Here is a 17,655-nt window from a genome sequence, read left to right on the forward strand (position 1 = left end):
GAGTGTGTGAGTGAGTGTGTGTGTGAGCGTGTGAGTGAGTGTGAGCGTGTGAGTGAGTGTGTGCGTGTGAGTGAGTGTGTATGTGAGTGAGTGAGTGAGTGAGTGAGTGAGTGAGTGTGTGAGTGTGTGAGAGTGTGTGAGTATGTGAGTGTGAGCGTGTGAGTGAGTGTGTGCGTGTGAGTGTGTGAGTGTGTGTGCGAGTGCGTGTGAGTGTGTGAGTGCGTGTGAGTGTGAGTGAGTGTGAGTGTGTGCGAGTCTGTGAGTGAGTGAGTGTGTGTGAGAGTGTGTGAGTGAGTGTGAGTGTGTGTGAGAGTGTGTGAGTGAGTGTGAGTGTGTGTGAGAGTGTGTGAGTGAGTGTGTGAGTGTGTGAGTGTGTGAGTGAGTGTGTGTGTATGTGTGTGAGTGAGTGTGTATGTGTGTGAGTGAGTGTGTATGTGTGTGAGTGTGTGAGTGAGTGAGTGAGTGTGTGAGTGTGTGTGAGAGTGTGTGAGTGAGTGTGTATGTGTGTGAGTGTGTGAGTGAGTGAGAGAGTGTGTGAGTGTGTGTGAGAGTGTGTGTGAGAGTGTGTGAGTGAGTGTGTATGTGTGTGAGTGTGTGAGTGAGTGTGTATGTGTGTGAGTGTGTGTGAGAGTGTGTGTGTGTGTGTGTGTGAGTGAGTGTGTATATATACACAGAGCTGCTCAGCACACACACACAGTGGCCTTGCGGTGCTGTAGGAGGTCGGTGACGTTGGGAGGCTGTTTCTGGCCCTTGGAGCCGCGGCGCCCCGGGGTGCGGTCAGTGTTCCTGCGGTGGGGGGAGCTCCGCCGGGCCTTCTTGCCCGCCGGGCCGGGGCAGTTCTGCAGGGGCCGTTTAGTGGGGGGCGCCAGGCCCTCGTTAGTGCGGACGGCCAGAGCCCTGCTCTCCGGCGACCGGCCCTCCGGGGGGGCCATGCAGAGGGGCAGGGGATCCGACAGGGCGCACAGCGGCGCTTCCGAAAAAGCGCTCCGCCGATCCAGGGCCGGCACCAGCTCACACACGGGGGACGGCGCCTTCACGTCCAGGGACTGGGGGGAAAACAGGGGAGGGATATTCAGACACTGCGGGTACAGAGACAACCCCCTCACACACCCCCCCACTCCAAAGTATTCATGCTCTGTCATGAGCAGAACAGACCCAACAGCTAAAGTTTAAGTCCAGTTATCCTCAATCCTACGTTGCCATGTTTTTCAAAAATGGCAATTTTCTTAGAACTAACCAAAGCCTTGGACCATAACATTCCACTTGACAAATTGTACTTTTGCGGCTTTTGCAAAAACAAGTAGAGTTGGTTATCCAATTATGTTCTTGACCGTGAACAGTATGTCGATATGAATGGATTTGTTATGTGGGGTCCCACAGGGTTCCATTCTGGGACCCCTGCTATTTCTTATATAGAGTATATTATACAACAAATAGGTCCGGTCCATTGTCTCTATGTCAGCTTGTATTCCAGCCGTGCCAATATCCATGATATACGTGAGGCTAAATGGAATCTTCACACATCTTTTAATATTACTCCGCATTTGTAGATCACCGTTATCTACTTTGTAACCTAACGTTGTCATTTTGCCACTAGTTGCCTACCAAAGTAAAACAAAATGAGTGATTTTATTAAAGTGTCCTTTGACCTTCTCGGGGATTTGGAAAGGAGTAGGATAGGAATTTTAAAAATACAACTAAGGCAACATCCTCGGATCTAAATACCAGCAAGACCACCAAACCCCGGCGAAGCAAATGATGGGTCATAACGACGCAATCAGTTATTACATTAACTGCACGTTATCTGACAGTGCCCAGATAAACGTCTACAACAAAGACAAATGACTTAAGTGTCAGTGTCGTCAGGCGTAACGTAAACTAGCAAGCTAGCTAACGTTAATGCAGTGGGGATAAATTACAGCTAGTTCCTAAGGTTAATACCATTGCTTAGCTAGTGCAGAGGGGATACATTATAGCTATCTAACGTTAGCAATACCATTGCTTAGTAACCAATAAACGAGCCTACTGTTCAGCGGGAGAATACATTTACCATAAAACATAGTTCCATTAAAATACATTCATTTAAAGTTTGTCCTGTCTTTCTTTTGTGAAATTTTTAAAGATAAAAGTGGTAACCATCGTATAAAATGAGAACCTGTGGTATAGTGTGGATATTGGCACAGCTAGGAGGTATAATGGCACTCCGCTTCGCATTGTGCCTAACCACCCCGCTCGCTAGCTGTGCCAATATCCACACTATACCACAGGTTTTCATTCCATAACGCTTAATAAAATACCTGCTGCATCACCTAACTTGCTACCTCTTCTGTTTGTGGATGATACCAAGTCCAATTTTATCACATAACAATCCCACTTCACTTAGGTCTTCATTCGTCTCAGTAACTAAAATCTCCCAATTGGTTCAGACTCAACAAATTTCAACTTCATTATCTTTTCAGGAAAAAACATCAATTGTTAAAGTACTAATTGATGGTTATGAAATCTCACAGTCCAGTCCAGTCAGCCAAATGTCTTGGCATCTGAATTGATGGAGTTAAACTGGAAAGATCACATAAACCTTGTATCATCCATAAAATACATCCTTTGATTCACCAGTGAAGTTGACTAAAACTTCATTTCCCCTGATCTTCTAAACGGTAATACTGCATGGGCCGCCACATACTCCACCTCTCTTCACAGAATAGGACTAGGGTTAAAAGTCAGTGCGTAGGACTGGGGTTAAAGGTCGGTGCGTAGGACTGGGGTTAAAGGTCGGTGCGTAGGTCTGGGGTTAGAGGTCAGTGTGCAGGTCTGGGGTTAAAGGTCAGTGTGCAGGTCTGGGGTTAAAGGTCAGTGTGCAGGTCTGGGGTTAAAGGTCAGTGTGCAGGTCTGGGGTTAAAGGTCAGTGTGCAGGTCTGGGGTTAGAGGTCAGAGGCTCACCGCCACCAGCGGGGTGTTGGATCGGGACCCGGAGGCGGGGCCGGAGCGGGGGCCCTCGGCCAGGTTGAGCAGGACCTCCTCGTGGTGCAGGGGCGCGGGGGCGAGGCCGGGCTCCTGCAGGGCCACCACGATGGCGCTGGTGTTGTCCGCGCGCAGCATGCGCTGCCGCCACCGCAGGAGGGCGTGGCTCACCAGCTGCCGGGCGCTCGACACCCCGCCCTGCGCCTGCACGCGGGAACCCCAAAAGCCTGGTCACTGCTGCGCATTTTCACTACAGCATTATTACTCTGTATTATTATTGCTGTTGCTTTGTTACAACTTACTACTTTTTACATTTACTTTCACTGAATCATTATACAACAGTTCGGACCTTGCATTGTGATAGGCTGAGAGACCTTCAAAGGCGTGTCATTATCACGCTCTAAGTCACTCCTAAACCAAACCGCTATGTTTACGTTTGGTTGATGAATTGTATCAGAGATATGTAACCTAGCATCACTTCAGAAGAGCTCCATCGTTAAAACAGCATAATTCAGAACCCGGGTTACTGTATCGTGTTGGTAAGTCACTCCTCCTGTATCGTAGCGTGACTGAGCCAGGGTAATGTGACTTTAAAGCGGGTGTTGAGAGTGAGAGAGTGAGAGTGAGAGAGAGAGAGAGAGAGAGAGAGAGAGAGAGAGAGAGAGAGAGAGAGAGAGAGAGAGAGAGAGTGAGAGTGAGAGTGAGAGTGAGAGTGAGAGTGAGAGTGAGAGTGAGAGTGAGAGTGAGAGTGAGAGTGAGAGAGAGAGAGAGAGAGAGAGAGAGTGAGAGTGAGAGTGAGACAGAGAGAGAGAGAGAGAGAGAGAGAGAGAGGAGAGAGGAGAGAGGAGAGAGGAGAGAGGAGAGAGGAGAGAGGAGAGAGAGAGAGAGAGAGAGGCTCTCACCATGGCCTCGTCGTTGTCCTGGCACATAGCCACGGCGTCCTGCGGGGGCACCATGTTCCACAGCCCGTCGCTGCCCAGCAGGATGTAGCGATGCCGCCGTGGGTCCAGCCTCACCACCCGCGTGTCCGGCTCCGGGGACACCACAAACTCCCCGCTGTAGAAGTCGTAGCTCCACAGGTCACCTGCAGGGACAGGGGGGGCGGGGGGAGAGTCACAGCCTGCTGCCGCTGCACCCAAACGGGCGGGCCGTCCTGCCCCTCCTGAGATGCAGTCCAGAGCACGCGTGTCGACTCCAGCCTGGAGGGCCGCAGCGTCTGCTGGTTTCTGTGGCTTCCTTGCAATCAGCAGCCAAATAAGGCCTTGCAAACAAGCCGTGTGGACTCCTAAAAACTTAAAATTCACCACTTGTGCTGGAACACACCGAAAAACCAGAAGACACTGTGGCCCCCCAGGATTGGAGCTTGACACCCCTGGTATAGTGTGTAACAGTTTGTTTGCTAAAACCTGGAATCATGCAAGCCGTGATGCTGTTGTCCAACAGGGATTTTGGTTTCTGCAGAAAATAAAGTCTCTGGTTAACAGAAGCCAAAGAGAGATTCATGTTTTCTTCTTAGACAGAAATCAAACCCGTTAACATGTCAACTATGCTTTTAGAAGCAGTTCCAATATAGCAACTTGTTAGCAACTTTTTCTAGAGCACATAACAGCTTTTAAATTCACAGTAGAGGTATGAGATGTAATTTAACTCACAGAATAAAACACGAAATACTCTTAAGCTTATGATAAAAACACAGCAATCAAAGCGTTGGTCACACATTCACACCTGGGCACCTGTACCTGCTGCCTATTGGCAAGCAGGGGATTCATGTGATGACAATGGACTGCCTGAAGTTGATTTTATTTTTTATTTTAAGCCCAAATATTTTGGGAAAGTTGCACCTCTAGCATCATCTTGATGCAGTAGTTCTTTACCATCTCTTATAATCGACCCTCACTTGTAGTTATGACACACGCTAACTTTACTGACTTAGCCTATGCTTAACGGGTAAACTGCTGATGTTCACGGGTATGGAGAATTTATACTTTATGAGGACTGTACCTTTTCTGACCAGTGATCTGTAGACGTTCATTGCACTTATTGTACGTCACTTTGGATAAAAGTAATAATGTAATTGAAATAAAACTCAAGTGGACTGAGCTGGATGCCATGCCGTCCCAATTCTCTCCACAAGAGGGTGATGAAGAGGGCAGCAGCACGGATAATCCTCATTCAGAGATGCACTAAGAATATGCTCTGGAGGAACAAAATTCAGGATCTGGAGCAACAAAATCCAGCCAAATCGTTTGGCAGAATGCATTGCAGCGTGTGGATAACGTGCAGCTGAGGACTTTCAAATCAAGCAACCTGGGGGATTTCACCTGCACTTTGTTACACTACAGTTCAGACCGGGATAATGCAAATTTATAAACTTTGTGGATATCAGAGCAGGTAACACATTCCGATAGAGGTTGGATGCATATACCCTCACCAAGCACTTTATTAGGTATTTATTAGACTTCAACTGCTGTAGCCACTTATGATGCATTGAGATGCTCTTCTGCATACCATTGTTGTAATGTGTGGTTATTTACGTTACTGTCACCATCCTGTCAGCTTTGACCAGTCTGGCCATTCTCCTCTGACGTCTCTAATTAACAAGGCGTTTCTGTCTGCAGAATTGCTGCTCACTGGATTTTTGTTTTGTGCACCATTCCTTGAAAACCCTTGAGGCTAGTGCGCACGCAGTTTCTGAGATACTCAATCCACCCTGTCTGCCACCAACATTCATTCCATGGTCAAAGTCACTTAGATCACATATTTCCCCATTCTGATGGTTGATGTGAACATTAACTGAAGTTCCTGACCTGTATCTATATATTTGCAAACATTGCACTGCTGCCACAGAATTGGCTGATTAGATAATCTCATGCATACGTAGGTGTAATAAAGTAATGTTAATAGTTTATTTTCATCAAATAACAAAATGCATGAACAGAAGAAGTGAATGAACAGAAGAAAAATCTAAATCAAATCAATATTTGGTGTGACCACACCCCCTTTGCCTTCAAAACAGCCTCAATTCTTCTAGGTATACTTGCACACAGTTTTTGAAGAACTCGGCAGGTAGGTTGTTCCAAACATCTTGGAGAACTAGCCACAGTTCTTCTATGGATTTAGGCAGCCTCAAATACTTCCGTCTCTTCATGTAATCCCAGACAGACTTGATGATGTTGAGATCAGGGCTCTGTGGGGGCCATACCATTACTTCCAGGACTCCTTGTTCTTCTTTACGCTGAAGATAGTTCTTAATGACTTTGGCTGTATGTTTGGGGTCGTTGTCCTGCTGCAGAATAGATTTGGGGCCAATCAGATGCCTCCCAGATGTATTGCATAATGGATAAATATCTGCCTGTACTTCTCAGCATTAAGGAGTCCATTAATTCTGACCAAATCCCAAACTCCATTTGCAGAAATGCAGCCCCAAACTTGCAAGGAACCTCCACCATGCTTCACTGTTGCCTGCAGACACTCATTCTTGTACCGCCCTCCAGCCCTTCAGCGAAACAAACTGCCTTCTGCTACAGCCAAATATTTCAAATTTTGACTAATCTGTCCAGAGAACCTGTGTTTTTGCGCATAGTTCAGTCGCTTGGCCTTGTTTCCACGTTGGAGGTATGGCTTTTTTGCCGCAATGCTTCCATGAAGACCACTTCTGACCACACTTCTGCACACAGTAGATGGGTGCACCTGGGTCCCACTGGTTTCGTATGTTTGCCCACTGGCAAAGGGAAGTAAGCATGATGTGTCTTTTATCGGCTGCAAGTTTCCTTGGCCGACCACTGCATCTACGGTCCTCAACGTTGCCTGTTTCTTTGTGCTTCTTCAACAGAGCTTGGACGGTACATCTGGAAACTCCGGTCTGCCTTGAAATTTCTGCCTGGGAGAGACCTTGCTGATGCAGTATAACTACCTTATGTCTTGTTGCTATGCTCAGTCTTGCCATGGTGTATGACTTCTGACATTAAACTGTCTTCAGCAACCTCACCTTGGAAGCAGAGTTTGGCTGTTCCTCACCCAGTTTTAACCCTCCTACACAGCTGTTTCTTTTCAGTTAATGATTGTGTTTCAACCTACAAATTAAATTGATGATCGTTAGCTCCTGTTTGGTATAATTGGTTAATCTCACACCTGACTATATGCCTACAAAATCCCTGACTTTGTACAAGTGTTCCTCGAAGAATTGATGCTGGTTTGAAGGCAAAGGGTAATATAATAAATATTGATTTGATTTAGATTTTTCTTCTGTTCACTCACTTTGCATTTTGTTAATTGATAAAAATAAACTATTAACATTTCTATTTTTGAAAGCATTCTTACTTTACAGCATTTTATCACACCCGCCTCAAACTTTTGCAAAGAACTGTATATACACATCACTTGTACACTTTTATGGGGTTAAATGGAATAAGGTTATCTTGCGTCCTGTGGGGGGGGGGGGGGGGGGGGGGGGGGGCACTGATATAGATCACTGTGGTCCTTACCCAGGGCGCGGGCAACGGCCAGGAAGGGGATCTGGTCGATGACGGTGCTCCTCCTGACTGGACCGTTGTGAGTGAGCCTGGGACGTTTCCACACGACACGGTTCACTCCCGACTTCTTAATCACACTGTGGAGCACACCAGCAGCAGCCGATCAAATACCAGCAGCAGCCAATCACTCACCAGCAGCAGCCAATCACTCACCAGCAGCAGCCAATCACTCACCAGCAGCAGCCGATCACACACCAGCAGCAGCTGATCAAACACTCGTCTCAAACAGTCAAGGCCGAGCATGTCAGAGCGCCCACTCAAATGAGAATTACCAATAAACCTCTAGAGTTCACTCTAAATCAGGGATCAGCAAATCACGGCCCTCGAGGTCCGAGGACTGCTGGTTTTCCACCCTCCCTTTACCTGGGAGTCAGGTGTGAAGACAGTCTGGCCAATCGGTAGAACTAACTGTTCAGCAAATTACCTGTGAGAAAAGAAAGCCAGGGCCGGATTTGGATTGGAGCTCCAGATTTGATGATGGCCGAGTCTAAACGATCTCAGAGCAATGGGCTGGCAGTAGAGGCAGGTATGCTCGTTGTAAAGCTCATTTTATAAGATGTTCTGTCTACATCTTAGCATCTGAGCACACCTTCAGCTAGGTCAAATATTCATAGAATATTGTTGCCATTTTAAAGCAGTGCAGAGATAAAATGTATGAAAACATACTCAACATAGTTTTGATATATTGTTTTGAATTGAGATCATTCAGGGATATTTAGGGAGCAGCTGGGATTCTAAGCTCGTGTGAGATGGTTTAAGCTGTGCCCCCCCCTGCCCCCCCCAGACCCCCCTCACCTGCCCCCCAGGCCCTCAATGCGCTCCCTCTCCTTGGGCAGCTCAGGCTTGTGGTCCTGCGTGACCTCCAGGGCGTGGAGGAACTGGTCAGAGGGCTGGTCCCGCACCCCCAGCACCACGCCCGAGTCCCCCACATGGGCCACGAACATGCGGTCGCCCCGAATCACCACCACACTGGCCGTGGTCCCCGACGTGCTGGGCAGCCCCGTCAGAGTCTTCGGCCACTCGGCTGGGGACGGAAACAGCAGGGTTAATCACACACGGATTCAGGGTTAATCACACACGGATTCAGGGTTAATCACACACACGGATTCAGGGTTAATCACACACACACGGATTCAAGGTTAATCACACATACGGATCCAGGGTTAATCACACACACGGATTCAAGGTTAATCACACATACGGATCCAGGGTTAATCACACACACGGATTCAGGGTTAATCACACACACATATTTAGGGTTAATTACACACACACGGATTCAAGGTTAATCACACACACAAATTCAAGGTTAATCACACATACGGATCCAGGGTTAATCACACACACGGATTCAAGGTTAATCACATATACGGATCCAGGGTTAATCACACACACGGATTCTCACACATACGTATTCAGGGTTAATCACACACATGTATTCAGGGTTAATCACACATACGGATTCAGGGTTAATCACACATACGGATTCAGGGTTAATCACACACACGGATTCAGGGTTAATCACACACACGGATCCAGGGTTAATCACACACACGGATTCAGGGTTAATCACACACACGGATTCAGGTTTAATCACACACACGGATTCAGGGTTAATCACACACACGGATTCAGGGTTAATCACACATACGGATTCAGGGTTAATCACACATACGGATTCAGGGTTAATCACACACACGGATTCTCACACATACGTATTCAGAGTTAATCACACACACGCATTCAGGGTTAATCACACATACAGATTCAGGGTTAATCACACATACGGATTCAGGGTTAATCACACACACGGATTCAGGGTTAATCACACACACGGATCCAGGGTTAATCACACACACGGATTCAGGGTTAATCACACACACACGGATTCAAGGTTAATCACACATACGGATTCAGGGTTAATCACACACACGGATTCAGGGTTAATCACACACACGGATCCAGGGTTAATCACACACACGGATTCAGGGTTAATCACACACACGGATTCAGGTTTAATCACACACACGGATTCAGGGTTAATCACACACACGGATTCAGGGTTAATCACACATACGGATTCAGGGTTAATCACACATACGGATTCAGGGTTAATCACACACACGGATTCTCACACATACGTATTCAGAGTTAATCACACACACGTATTCAGGGTTAATCACACATACAGATTCAGGGTTAATCACACATACGGATTCAGGGTTAATCACACACACGGATTCAGGGTTAATCACACACACGGATTCAGGGTTAATCACACACACGGATCCAGGGTTAATCACACACACGGATTCAGGGTTAATCACACACACGGATTCAGGTTTAATCACTCACACGGATTCAGGGTTAATCACACACACGGATTCAGGGTTAATCACACACACGGATTCAGGGTTAATCACATACGGATTCAGGGTTAATCACACATACGGATTCAGGGTTACTCACACATATGGATTCAGGGTTAATCACATACGGATTCAGGGTTAATCACACATACGGATTCAGGGTTAATCACACACACGGATTCAGGTTTAATCACTCACACGGATTCAGGGTTAATCACACACACGGATTCAGGGTTAATCACACACACGGATTCAGGGTTAATCACATACGGATTCAGGGTTAATCACACATACGGATTCAGGGTTACTCACACATATGGATTCAGGGTTAATCACATACGGATTCAGGGTTAATCACACATACGGATTCAGGGTTACTCACACATATGGATTCAGGGTTAATCACATACGGATTCAGGGTTAATCACACATACGGATTCAGGGTTACTCACACACGGATTCAGCCACTCCGCTGGGGACGGTAACAGCAGAGTTACTCACACATACGGATTCAGACACTCCACTGGGAATGGTATTAGCAGGGTTACTCACACATACGGAACATTTCATTTCACTGTAAGTGGCCAAAAGCATCCATGAATATGAAAGCAACGTAATCGGATGTTATATAAATAACTCACAACAAACACGAGACTGACATCCCTCTTCTGCTGCCAAATACTGTATGCAGAATCACGGCCACATGGTTTTACACTTTCAGTGTTTGGTTTAACCAGCTGCACAAAGCCGTGTGCTTCGCTGGGCTCCTGTGTGCCTGTCAGCACTGTGACAGCTTGCACTGAGTGGGCTGCACTCAGAACCAGGGCCCTGCATCGCTCAGCAGGATTACAGGCTTAGACGGAGTGAAACCCAGAGCCCTCCTAAACCTGGAACACGGACTTAAAAAAATTCTGCTCCGGGTTTTACACAGTGCAGCTATCCAGCTAATTCAGTAATCCAACTTTGTGATACAAACCCCGAGACCTGAAGCAGACACACCATCTGGGAAAGCCCCATAAGCGCGAGTACTACAAGAAATCCAGTACTGAAGGCTTCCTGTTTGGCAGTGAGAGAAACAGGTTACGGTGTCACAGTGACACTTCCACAGGTAGAGGTGTGACACTTCCACAGGTAGAGGTGTGACACTTCCACAGGTAGAGGTGTGACACTTCCACAGGTAGAGGTGTGACACTTCCACAGGTAGTGGTGTGACACTTCCACAGGTAGAGGTGTGACACTTCCACAGGTAGAGGTGTGACACTTCCACAGGTAGGGGTGTGACACTTCCACAGGTAGAGGTGTGACACTTCCACAGGTAGAGGTGTGACACTTCCACGAGTTGAGGTCTGTAGAGAGCAGTGACCTCTGAATTCCTGTGTCAACAGCTTCCGACTGAAGTCCAGGCAAGCCCAAAAAACACCCAGGCCAGCACCTGAATGACTGCTTGGTCAGCAGGTTAGGTTGGCCTGCACACACAGAGCTTTTCCACCAATAATGCACTAATCCAATCATCAGAGCAGCCACCATCAGCCCAGCCAGATGGCATACAGATAACCGAGTGTGAGTGTGTTTGTATTTGTGTGTATATTTGTAATTGTGTGTGTATAAAAAAGTGTGTGCGTGTGAGTAACTGCATGTGTGTAACTGTGTGTATATAAGTGTGTGTGTGTGAGTAACTGCATGTGTGTAACTGCGTGTGTGTGTGTGTGTGTGTGTGTGAGAGAGAGTGTGAGTAACTGCATGTGTGTAACTGTGTGTATGTGTGTGTGTGTGTGTGTGTGTGTGTGTGTGTGAGTGTGAGTAACTGCATGTGTGTAACTGTGGGTATGTGTGTGTGTGTGTGTGTGTGTGTGTGTGTGTGTGTGAGTAACTGCATGTGTGTAACTGTGTGAATATACAGTCAGGTCCATAAATATTGGGATATCGACACAATTCTCCTCTTTTTGGCTCTATACACCACCACAATGGATTTGAAATGAAACAAAGATATGCTTTAACTGCAGACTTTCAGCTTTAATTTGAGGGTATTTACATCTAAATCAGGTGAACGGTGTAGGAATTACAACAGTTTCTATATGTGCCTCCCACTTTTTAAGAGACCAAAAGTACTGGGACAATTGGCTGCTCAGCTGTTCCATGGCCAGGTGTTTGTAATTCCCTCATTATCTCATTTACAAGGAGCAGATAAAAGGTCTAGAGTTCATTTCAAGTGTGCTATTTGCATTTGGAATCTGTTGCTGTCAACTCTCAATATGAGATCCAAAGAGCTGTCACTATCAGTGAAGCCAGCCATCATTAGGCTGAAAAATCAAAACAAACCCATCAGAGAGATAGCAAAAACATTAGGTGTGGCCAAATCAACTGTTTGGAACATTCTTAAAAAGAAAGAACGCACCGGTGAGCTCAGCAACACCAAAAGACCCAGAAGACCACGGAAAACAACTGTGGTGGATGACAGAAGAATTCTTTCCCTGGTGAAGAAAAACCCCTTCACAACAGTTGGCCAGATCAAGAACACTCTCCAGGAGGTCAAAGTCAACAATCAAGAGAAGACTTCACCAGAGTGAATACAGAGGGTTCACCACAAGATGTAAACCATTGGTGAGCCTCAAAAACAGGAAGACCTGATTAGAGTTTTAAAAAGCCTTTACAGTTCTGGAACAACATCCTATGGACAGATGAGACAAAGATCAACTTGTACCAGAATGATGGGAAGAGAAGAGTATGGAGAAGGAAAGGAACTGCTCATGATCCAAAACATACCACCTCATCAGTGAAGCATGGTGATGGTAGTGTCATGGCGTGGGCATGTATGGCTGCCAATGGAACTGGTTCCCTTGTATTTATTGATGATGTGACTGCTGACAAAAGCAGCAGGATGAATTCTGAAGTGTTTCGGGCAATATTATCTGCTCATATTCAGCCAAATGCTTCAGAACTCATTGAACGGCGCTTCACAGTGCAGATGGACAATGACCTGAAGCATAATGCGAAAGCAACCAAGAAGTGGAATGTTATGCAATGGCCAAGTCAATCACCTGACCTGAATCCGATTGAACATGCATTTCACTTGCTGAAGACAAAACTGAAGGGAAAATGCCCCAAGAACAAGCAGGAACTGAAGACAGTTGCAGTAGAGGCCTGGCAGAGCATCACCAGGGATGAAACCCAGCGTCTGGTGATGTCTATGCGTTCCAGACTTCAGGCTGTAATTGACTGCAAAGGATTGCAACCAAGTATTAAAAAGTGAAAGTTTGATTTATGATCGTTAGTTTGTCCCATTACTTTTGGTCCCTTAAAAAGTGAGAGGCACATATAGAAACTGTTGTAATTCCTACACCGTTCACCTGATTTGGATGTAAATACCCTCAAATTAAAGCTGAAAGTCTGCAGTTAAAGCACATCTTGTTCGTTTCATTTCAAACCCATTGTGGTGGTGTATAGAGCCAAAAAGATGAGAATTGTGTTGATGTCCCAATATTTATGGACCTGACTGTATGTGTGTATATATGCGTGTGTGTGTGCAACTGTGTATATATATATGTGTGTGTGTGTGTCTGTGTGTGTGTAACTGTGTGTATATATATATGTGTGTGTGTGTGTGTGTGTGTGTGTGAGAGAGTAACTGCATGTGTGTAACTGTGTGTATATATGTGTGTGTGTGTGTATATATATATATATATGTGTGTGTAACTGTGTGTGTATATATGTGTGTGGGTGTGTAACTGTGTGTATATATGTGTGTATATGTGTGTGTGGGTATATATGTGTGTATATGTGTGTGGGTGTGTAACTGTGTGTATATGTGTGTAAATGTGTGTGTATATATGTGTGTGGGTAGTTCCTAGTCCTGGTGATTAGATGTGCAGTTCTGCAGTGGGATGGTGGGACAGAAGAAAACCACACATTTCCCACGGAGTGAGCGCAGGCATGGAGCCTAATGCAACACGTTTCCCCTAACCTAATGCAGAGGATATGAGATCAGTCTCCCCAGGAAAACCACTTGGGGGAGATGGGGACTGCTGTCCGTGGCTCTGCTGAGCCAGCCCACATTGTCGCCTCAAAACCGAACCTTGATCGGGGAGCACTTTTACGTTGCTTCCATTTAAAAAGAGAAGTGGAGTTCATAACTAAGCAAAGAATAATAGTTCCCTATTCAACGGGGGGCGGGGTGGGGGAATTCAATGCAATAAAGACCCACAGGCAGTCGGGATTTACGTAAAAAGTTGCACTGGTCACCCCGCGTGGAATGTATCAGTGTTCCAACCAGCAACGCCGTTACATCACGTTCTAGAATGTACTGTACCGTGGCTGGAGTCACTCATGTCCGGTTCCTCCCGACTAAAAAGCTGACTGGATAACTGACGTAAACATTTCCGACAGAGTCTCTCCATTGGCTCCACGGGATGTTCATCAATTTGAACCCAACAGGAACAACACTTTACCGGGGCACGGGTTTATAACGAGGTTAGCGAAGATAAATGTGCAAATATTTAGTTGAGTAGCCACAAAGGAATGTACTTTCGGTGGGCACGTAATCACACATAATATTATGTAATATGTACACACAGCACGGTTACTTTCCGTTTTAACTCGAAAAAAAAAATGTTTGTATACTAATAAACGTTGCATAATGTCATATTGAATGTATTATATGTCTTCGTTACACACTTTATACAAGCATGTCAAAATATCCAGATTATCAAAAACGACAACAGAATACACGGCTGATTAACCTTGGCAATTTAGCTAGCCAATTCCACACGGACAGTCATAAAATCACTGCCCATGCGAAACCGTCCAATTTCAAACGTCAAAAAAAACGGACAGTACGGAGCCAAGGCCGTGCTTTCACTCCAACGTCGGGGGGCTTAGGGGGGGTCATGGGAACGTTTCCCTACCGCTGTAGCGATCATTTGTCTGGCGCCCAAGTTTAAAACATGCTGAACTGAACAATAAATGAAATCAATCCATCTATTGATTTGCTGATAATGTTAGTAGCCTCGTTTACATTACGAAGTATGTAATATCTTATCGCCAAGAACCAACGGGTCGTTTCTGAACAACTCCAACGTTAGCCAGCTAGCTAGCCGACTAGCTGCACTGTCTTGCCAACGAAAAAAATGCTACCCATGGCTAACCAGGAGAACCCTTTTAACAAGCCAACCAGCCATCCAAAAACTCGGCGAGCTTACGAACAAGCCCATTGCAATTTTATTTTTCTTGGCCCGTCAACATGAACTATTCAGCTTAACTAGTTAACGCAATGTCGTAGCAACTAGTTTTGCTCGTGTTTTTATACAATCGAACCGGTGTGTATACCAACCAACTACAATGTTATTTAACATGCTAACGTTACTTAGCGACCTCGCTAGCTGGCTACTTACGCAGCTTTCTCCACATGGCGTAGTGGCAAGCAACGAAGCCCTTTCGGATCGCTGCACACACTTCCTCGTCGTCATTTGACCAAAAGCCCCGCTGCTTCTTTATAAAATCCCAAAGATGGTCCCGTGCAAACTGCGCTGCTTCTCGACCTCCATGGCCGTCAAATACTGCGAAATAAGCCACAGAACGCAGTGGACGAGTCTCATCAGTCGGTGTTTCGCTCTGCACCGATGCCACTGCACAACTTTCCCCGTCGCTTGTGATGTTACGAGTCCATGCCACCTTGGTGGGTGTCGGTGAGGGGAATGGGCCGTTGCATGGGCCGCTTGCAGGCAGCTCTTGAATCACCTTAACCGGCGTACTGTCCGCAGCTGAACTGCTGTCCACTTTTGCATCGCCTTGTTCGGGCGACTCAAGCTCATCCTCTCCCGGCTCGGGCTCCACTACAACCTCGGTCACATCCTCCATATATTTCCTACCGCCTTGGTCGGAGAACACACTCACTCGCAACGAAAATCCGTTTTCCATGCTTACTGAGACGTGTGTTATCCAATTTAGAGGCGGTATGACCACTGAAATCCCGTTTGTATTTAATTTTACTAAGTTTTTGGAAGGTCCAAAATCTATCCCTCTCGCTTGGTCTATTGTTTATTTTCGACGCTTTGTAGGCATGCTCAGGAACGCACTGACGTCAGACCTCTAGCAACTGGGGATAAGATGGGAAAGGCGCTCAACGGCCCCACCTATCGGTAACAATTATACCCTTCCATGGACTTTTCGGTACTGAAGTTTGTCTCTCCGTGTATACAAGTACAATACTCTCCATACATCTGTCAACATAAATTATTGGAGTCAAAATCATGCGAAGTTACATTTCATACCGAATAAATAAGTTATATTCCAGGGAAACAATGCCTATGTTTTCTCACATTTGTCCAAGTCACTTACCCCGTGTTTTCATACCATTTCATGAATGGCACAGGGCACACACACCATTCACTCACACACTCATACCTGCGGGCAATTTAGACTCTCCAATCAGCCTAACCTGCATGTCTTTGGACTGTGGGAGGAAACCGGAGTACCCGGAGGAAACCCACGCAGACACGGGGAGAACATGCAAACTCCGCACAGAGAGGCCCCGGCCGACGGGGATTCGAACCCAGGACCTCCTTGCTGTGAGGCTGCAGTGCTACCCACTGCACCATCCGTGCCGCCCAATTAGAACCAATGAACTTGAATTATTGTAGAGTTATGCCATGTTTTTGTACAGAGTGTCAGGCCATCAACTGTATATTTGAAACCTGAATTTAAGGACTATAAACACAGACAGAGGGTGAGTCAGCATGTCAGTGAGCCTTTTTCAATGATAGGAAGGGATATACAATGTTATATTGTAACAATGTTTTAACACAAAAATCTTACCTATTGAACCTTTTACTGTCCAATGGAGTACTGCATCCCATACTGCTTATAATAAAAAACATCCATTATCCTCTCAGTATTTGCCTGGTAGAGAAATGGCCCGCAGATTTTTATTCAGAACATAAAAAGCATTCTGGATGTGTGCCTCAAATGTCCAATTACAGTTGTTGATGAAACCTGGGGCCAGATTTAATAAAGGACTGTGACTGCTTTTCAATTGCTATGCGGTCACAATATAAGTGGCGCTTACTAAACAGTCGCAATGGGTCAAAGTCGCTATTAGGATGTAATTTGGGTGGATTTGGCCAGTCTGTGACTTTCCTGTTGATGCAATATGTCAATATGTCCTTGCATATGTATGCCTGTAGCGAAGGCATTAAAACAAGGTGGATATTATTAGCCAAATGAAGTATTCAGTCTGATTTACTACAGCAGGCATTAATTGTGACTCCCTCGTGTGTGAGCATTTTTAGAGCTCCTGAAAGCAGCTGGTATGGTTTCTGCACCCATGCTCACACGCATGGTCCCGGGGAAGCGTGCCGGCCCATGCTCACACGCATGGTCCCGGGGAAGCGTGCCGGGCTGTAGGCTACACACATCCACCACAGCATGGGGTGGGGATGGACAAGATAATCTGTAACACTCTGGAAAGGAGACATGATTTCATTTTTGTTTCACACACACACACACACCCACATACACACGCACACACACACACCCACATACACACACAAAGGTTAGATATTTTATGCCACCTGACCTGAACCACCTTCAGTCTGTTCAGAGGAGTTACTTGGGTGGTCCTTTAGTAGGACACTAATGTGGGAGCTGGACGCTTTCTGAAATCATAAAACATAAATGGTATGTTGTGATAGTTCTTCCTCTGTGGACTGTTTACCATGGTTACTAATAGAATTTAGTTTGAGAACCACTTTCATATTTAAGGAAAGAAAGAATTTAGAAAATGTAAATAATTTGTAAGG

General features: G+C 46.0%; 1 protein-coding gene across 1 annotated transcript; it reads right to left on the reverse strand.

The window, feature by feature from the left end:
* Window positions 1-604: 604 nt before the first annotated feature.
* Window positions 605-15,908, reverse strand: LOC133107629 (protein phosphatase 1D-like). The gene is made up of 6 exons (XM_061216647.1): window positions 15,250-15,908; window positions 8,289-8,517; window positions 7,446-7,570; window positions 3,864-4,045; window positions 2,941-3,165; window positions 605-1,046 (listed from the first exon to the last, which is right to left on the reverse strand). The coding sequence occupies exons 1-6, from the start codon at window positions 15,773-15,775 to the stop codon at window positions 681-683; spliced, it is 1,653 nt and encodes a 550-aa protein (XP_061072631.1). The 5' UTR covers window positions 15,776-15,908; the 3' UTR covers window positions 605-680.
* Between the last annotated feature and the right edge of the window lie 1,747 nt (window positions 15,909-17,655).

Source organism: Conger conger, chromosome 13 (assembly GCF_963514075.1).
Source record: "Conger conger chromosome 13, fConCon1.1, whole genome shotgun sequence".
Taxonomy (NCBI): Eukaryota; Metazoa; Chordata; class Actinopteri; order Anguilliformes; family Congridae; genus Conger; species Conger conger.

What these genes read in the sequence shown, in the direction of transcription:
- LOC133107629 (XM_061216647.1), bottom strand. Translation starts at nt 15,775, where the DNA reads ATGGAAAACGGATTTTCGTTGCGAGTGAGTGTGTTCTCCGACCAAGGC. An exon ending in CGCCATGTGGAGAAAGCTGC is followed by an intron (nt 8,518 to 15,249) that starts GTAAGTAGCCAG and finishes TTCCGTCCCCAG; the next exon opens with CCGAGTGGCCGAAGACTCTG. An exon ending in AGGACAACGACGAGGCCATG is followed by an intron (nt 3,166 to 3,863) that starts GTGAGAGCCTCT and finishes TCCCGCGTGCAG; the next exon opens with GCGCAGGGCGGGGTGTCGAG.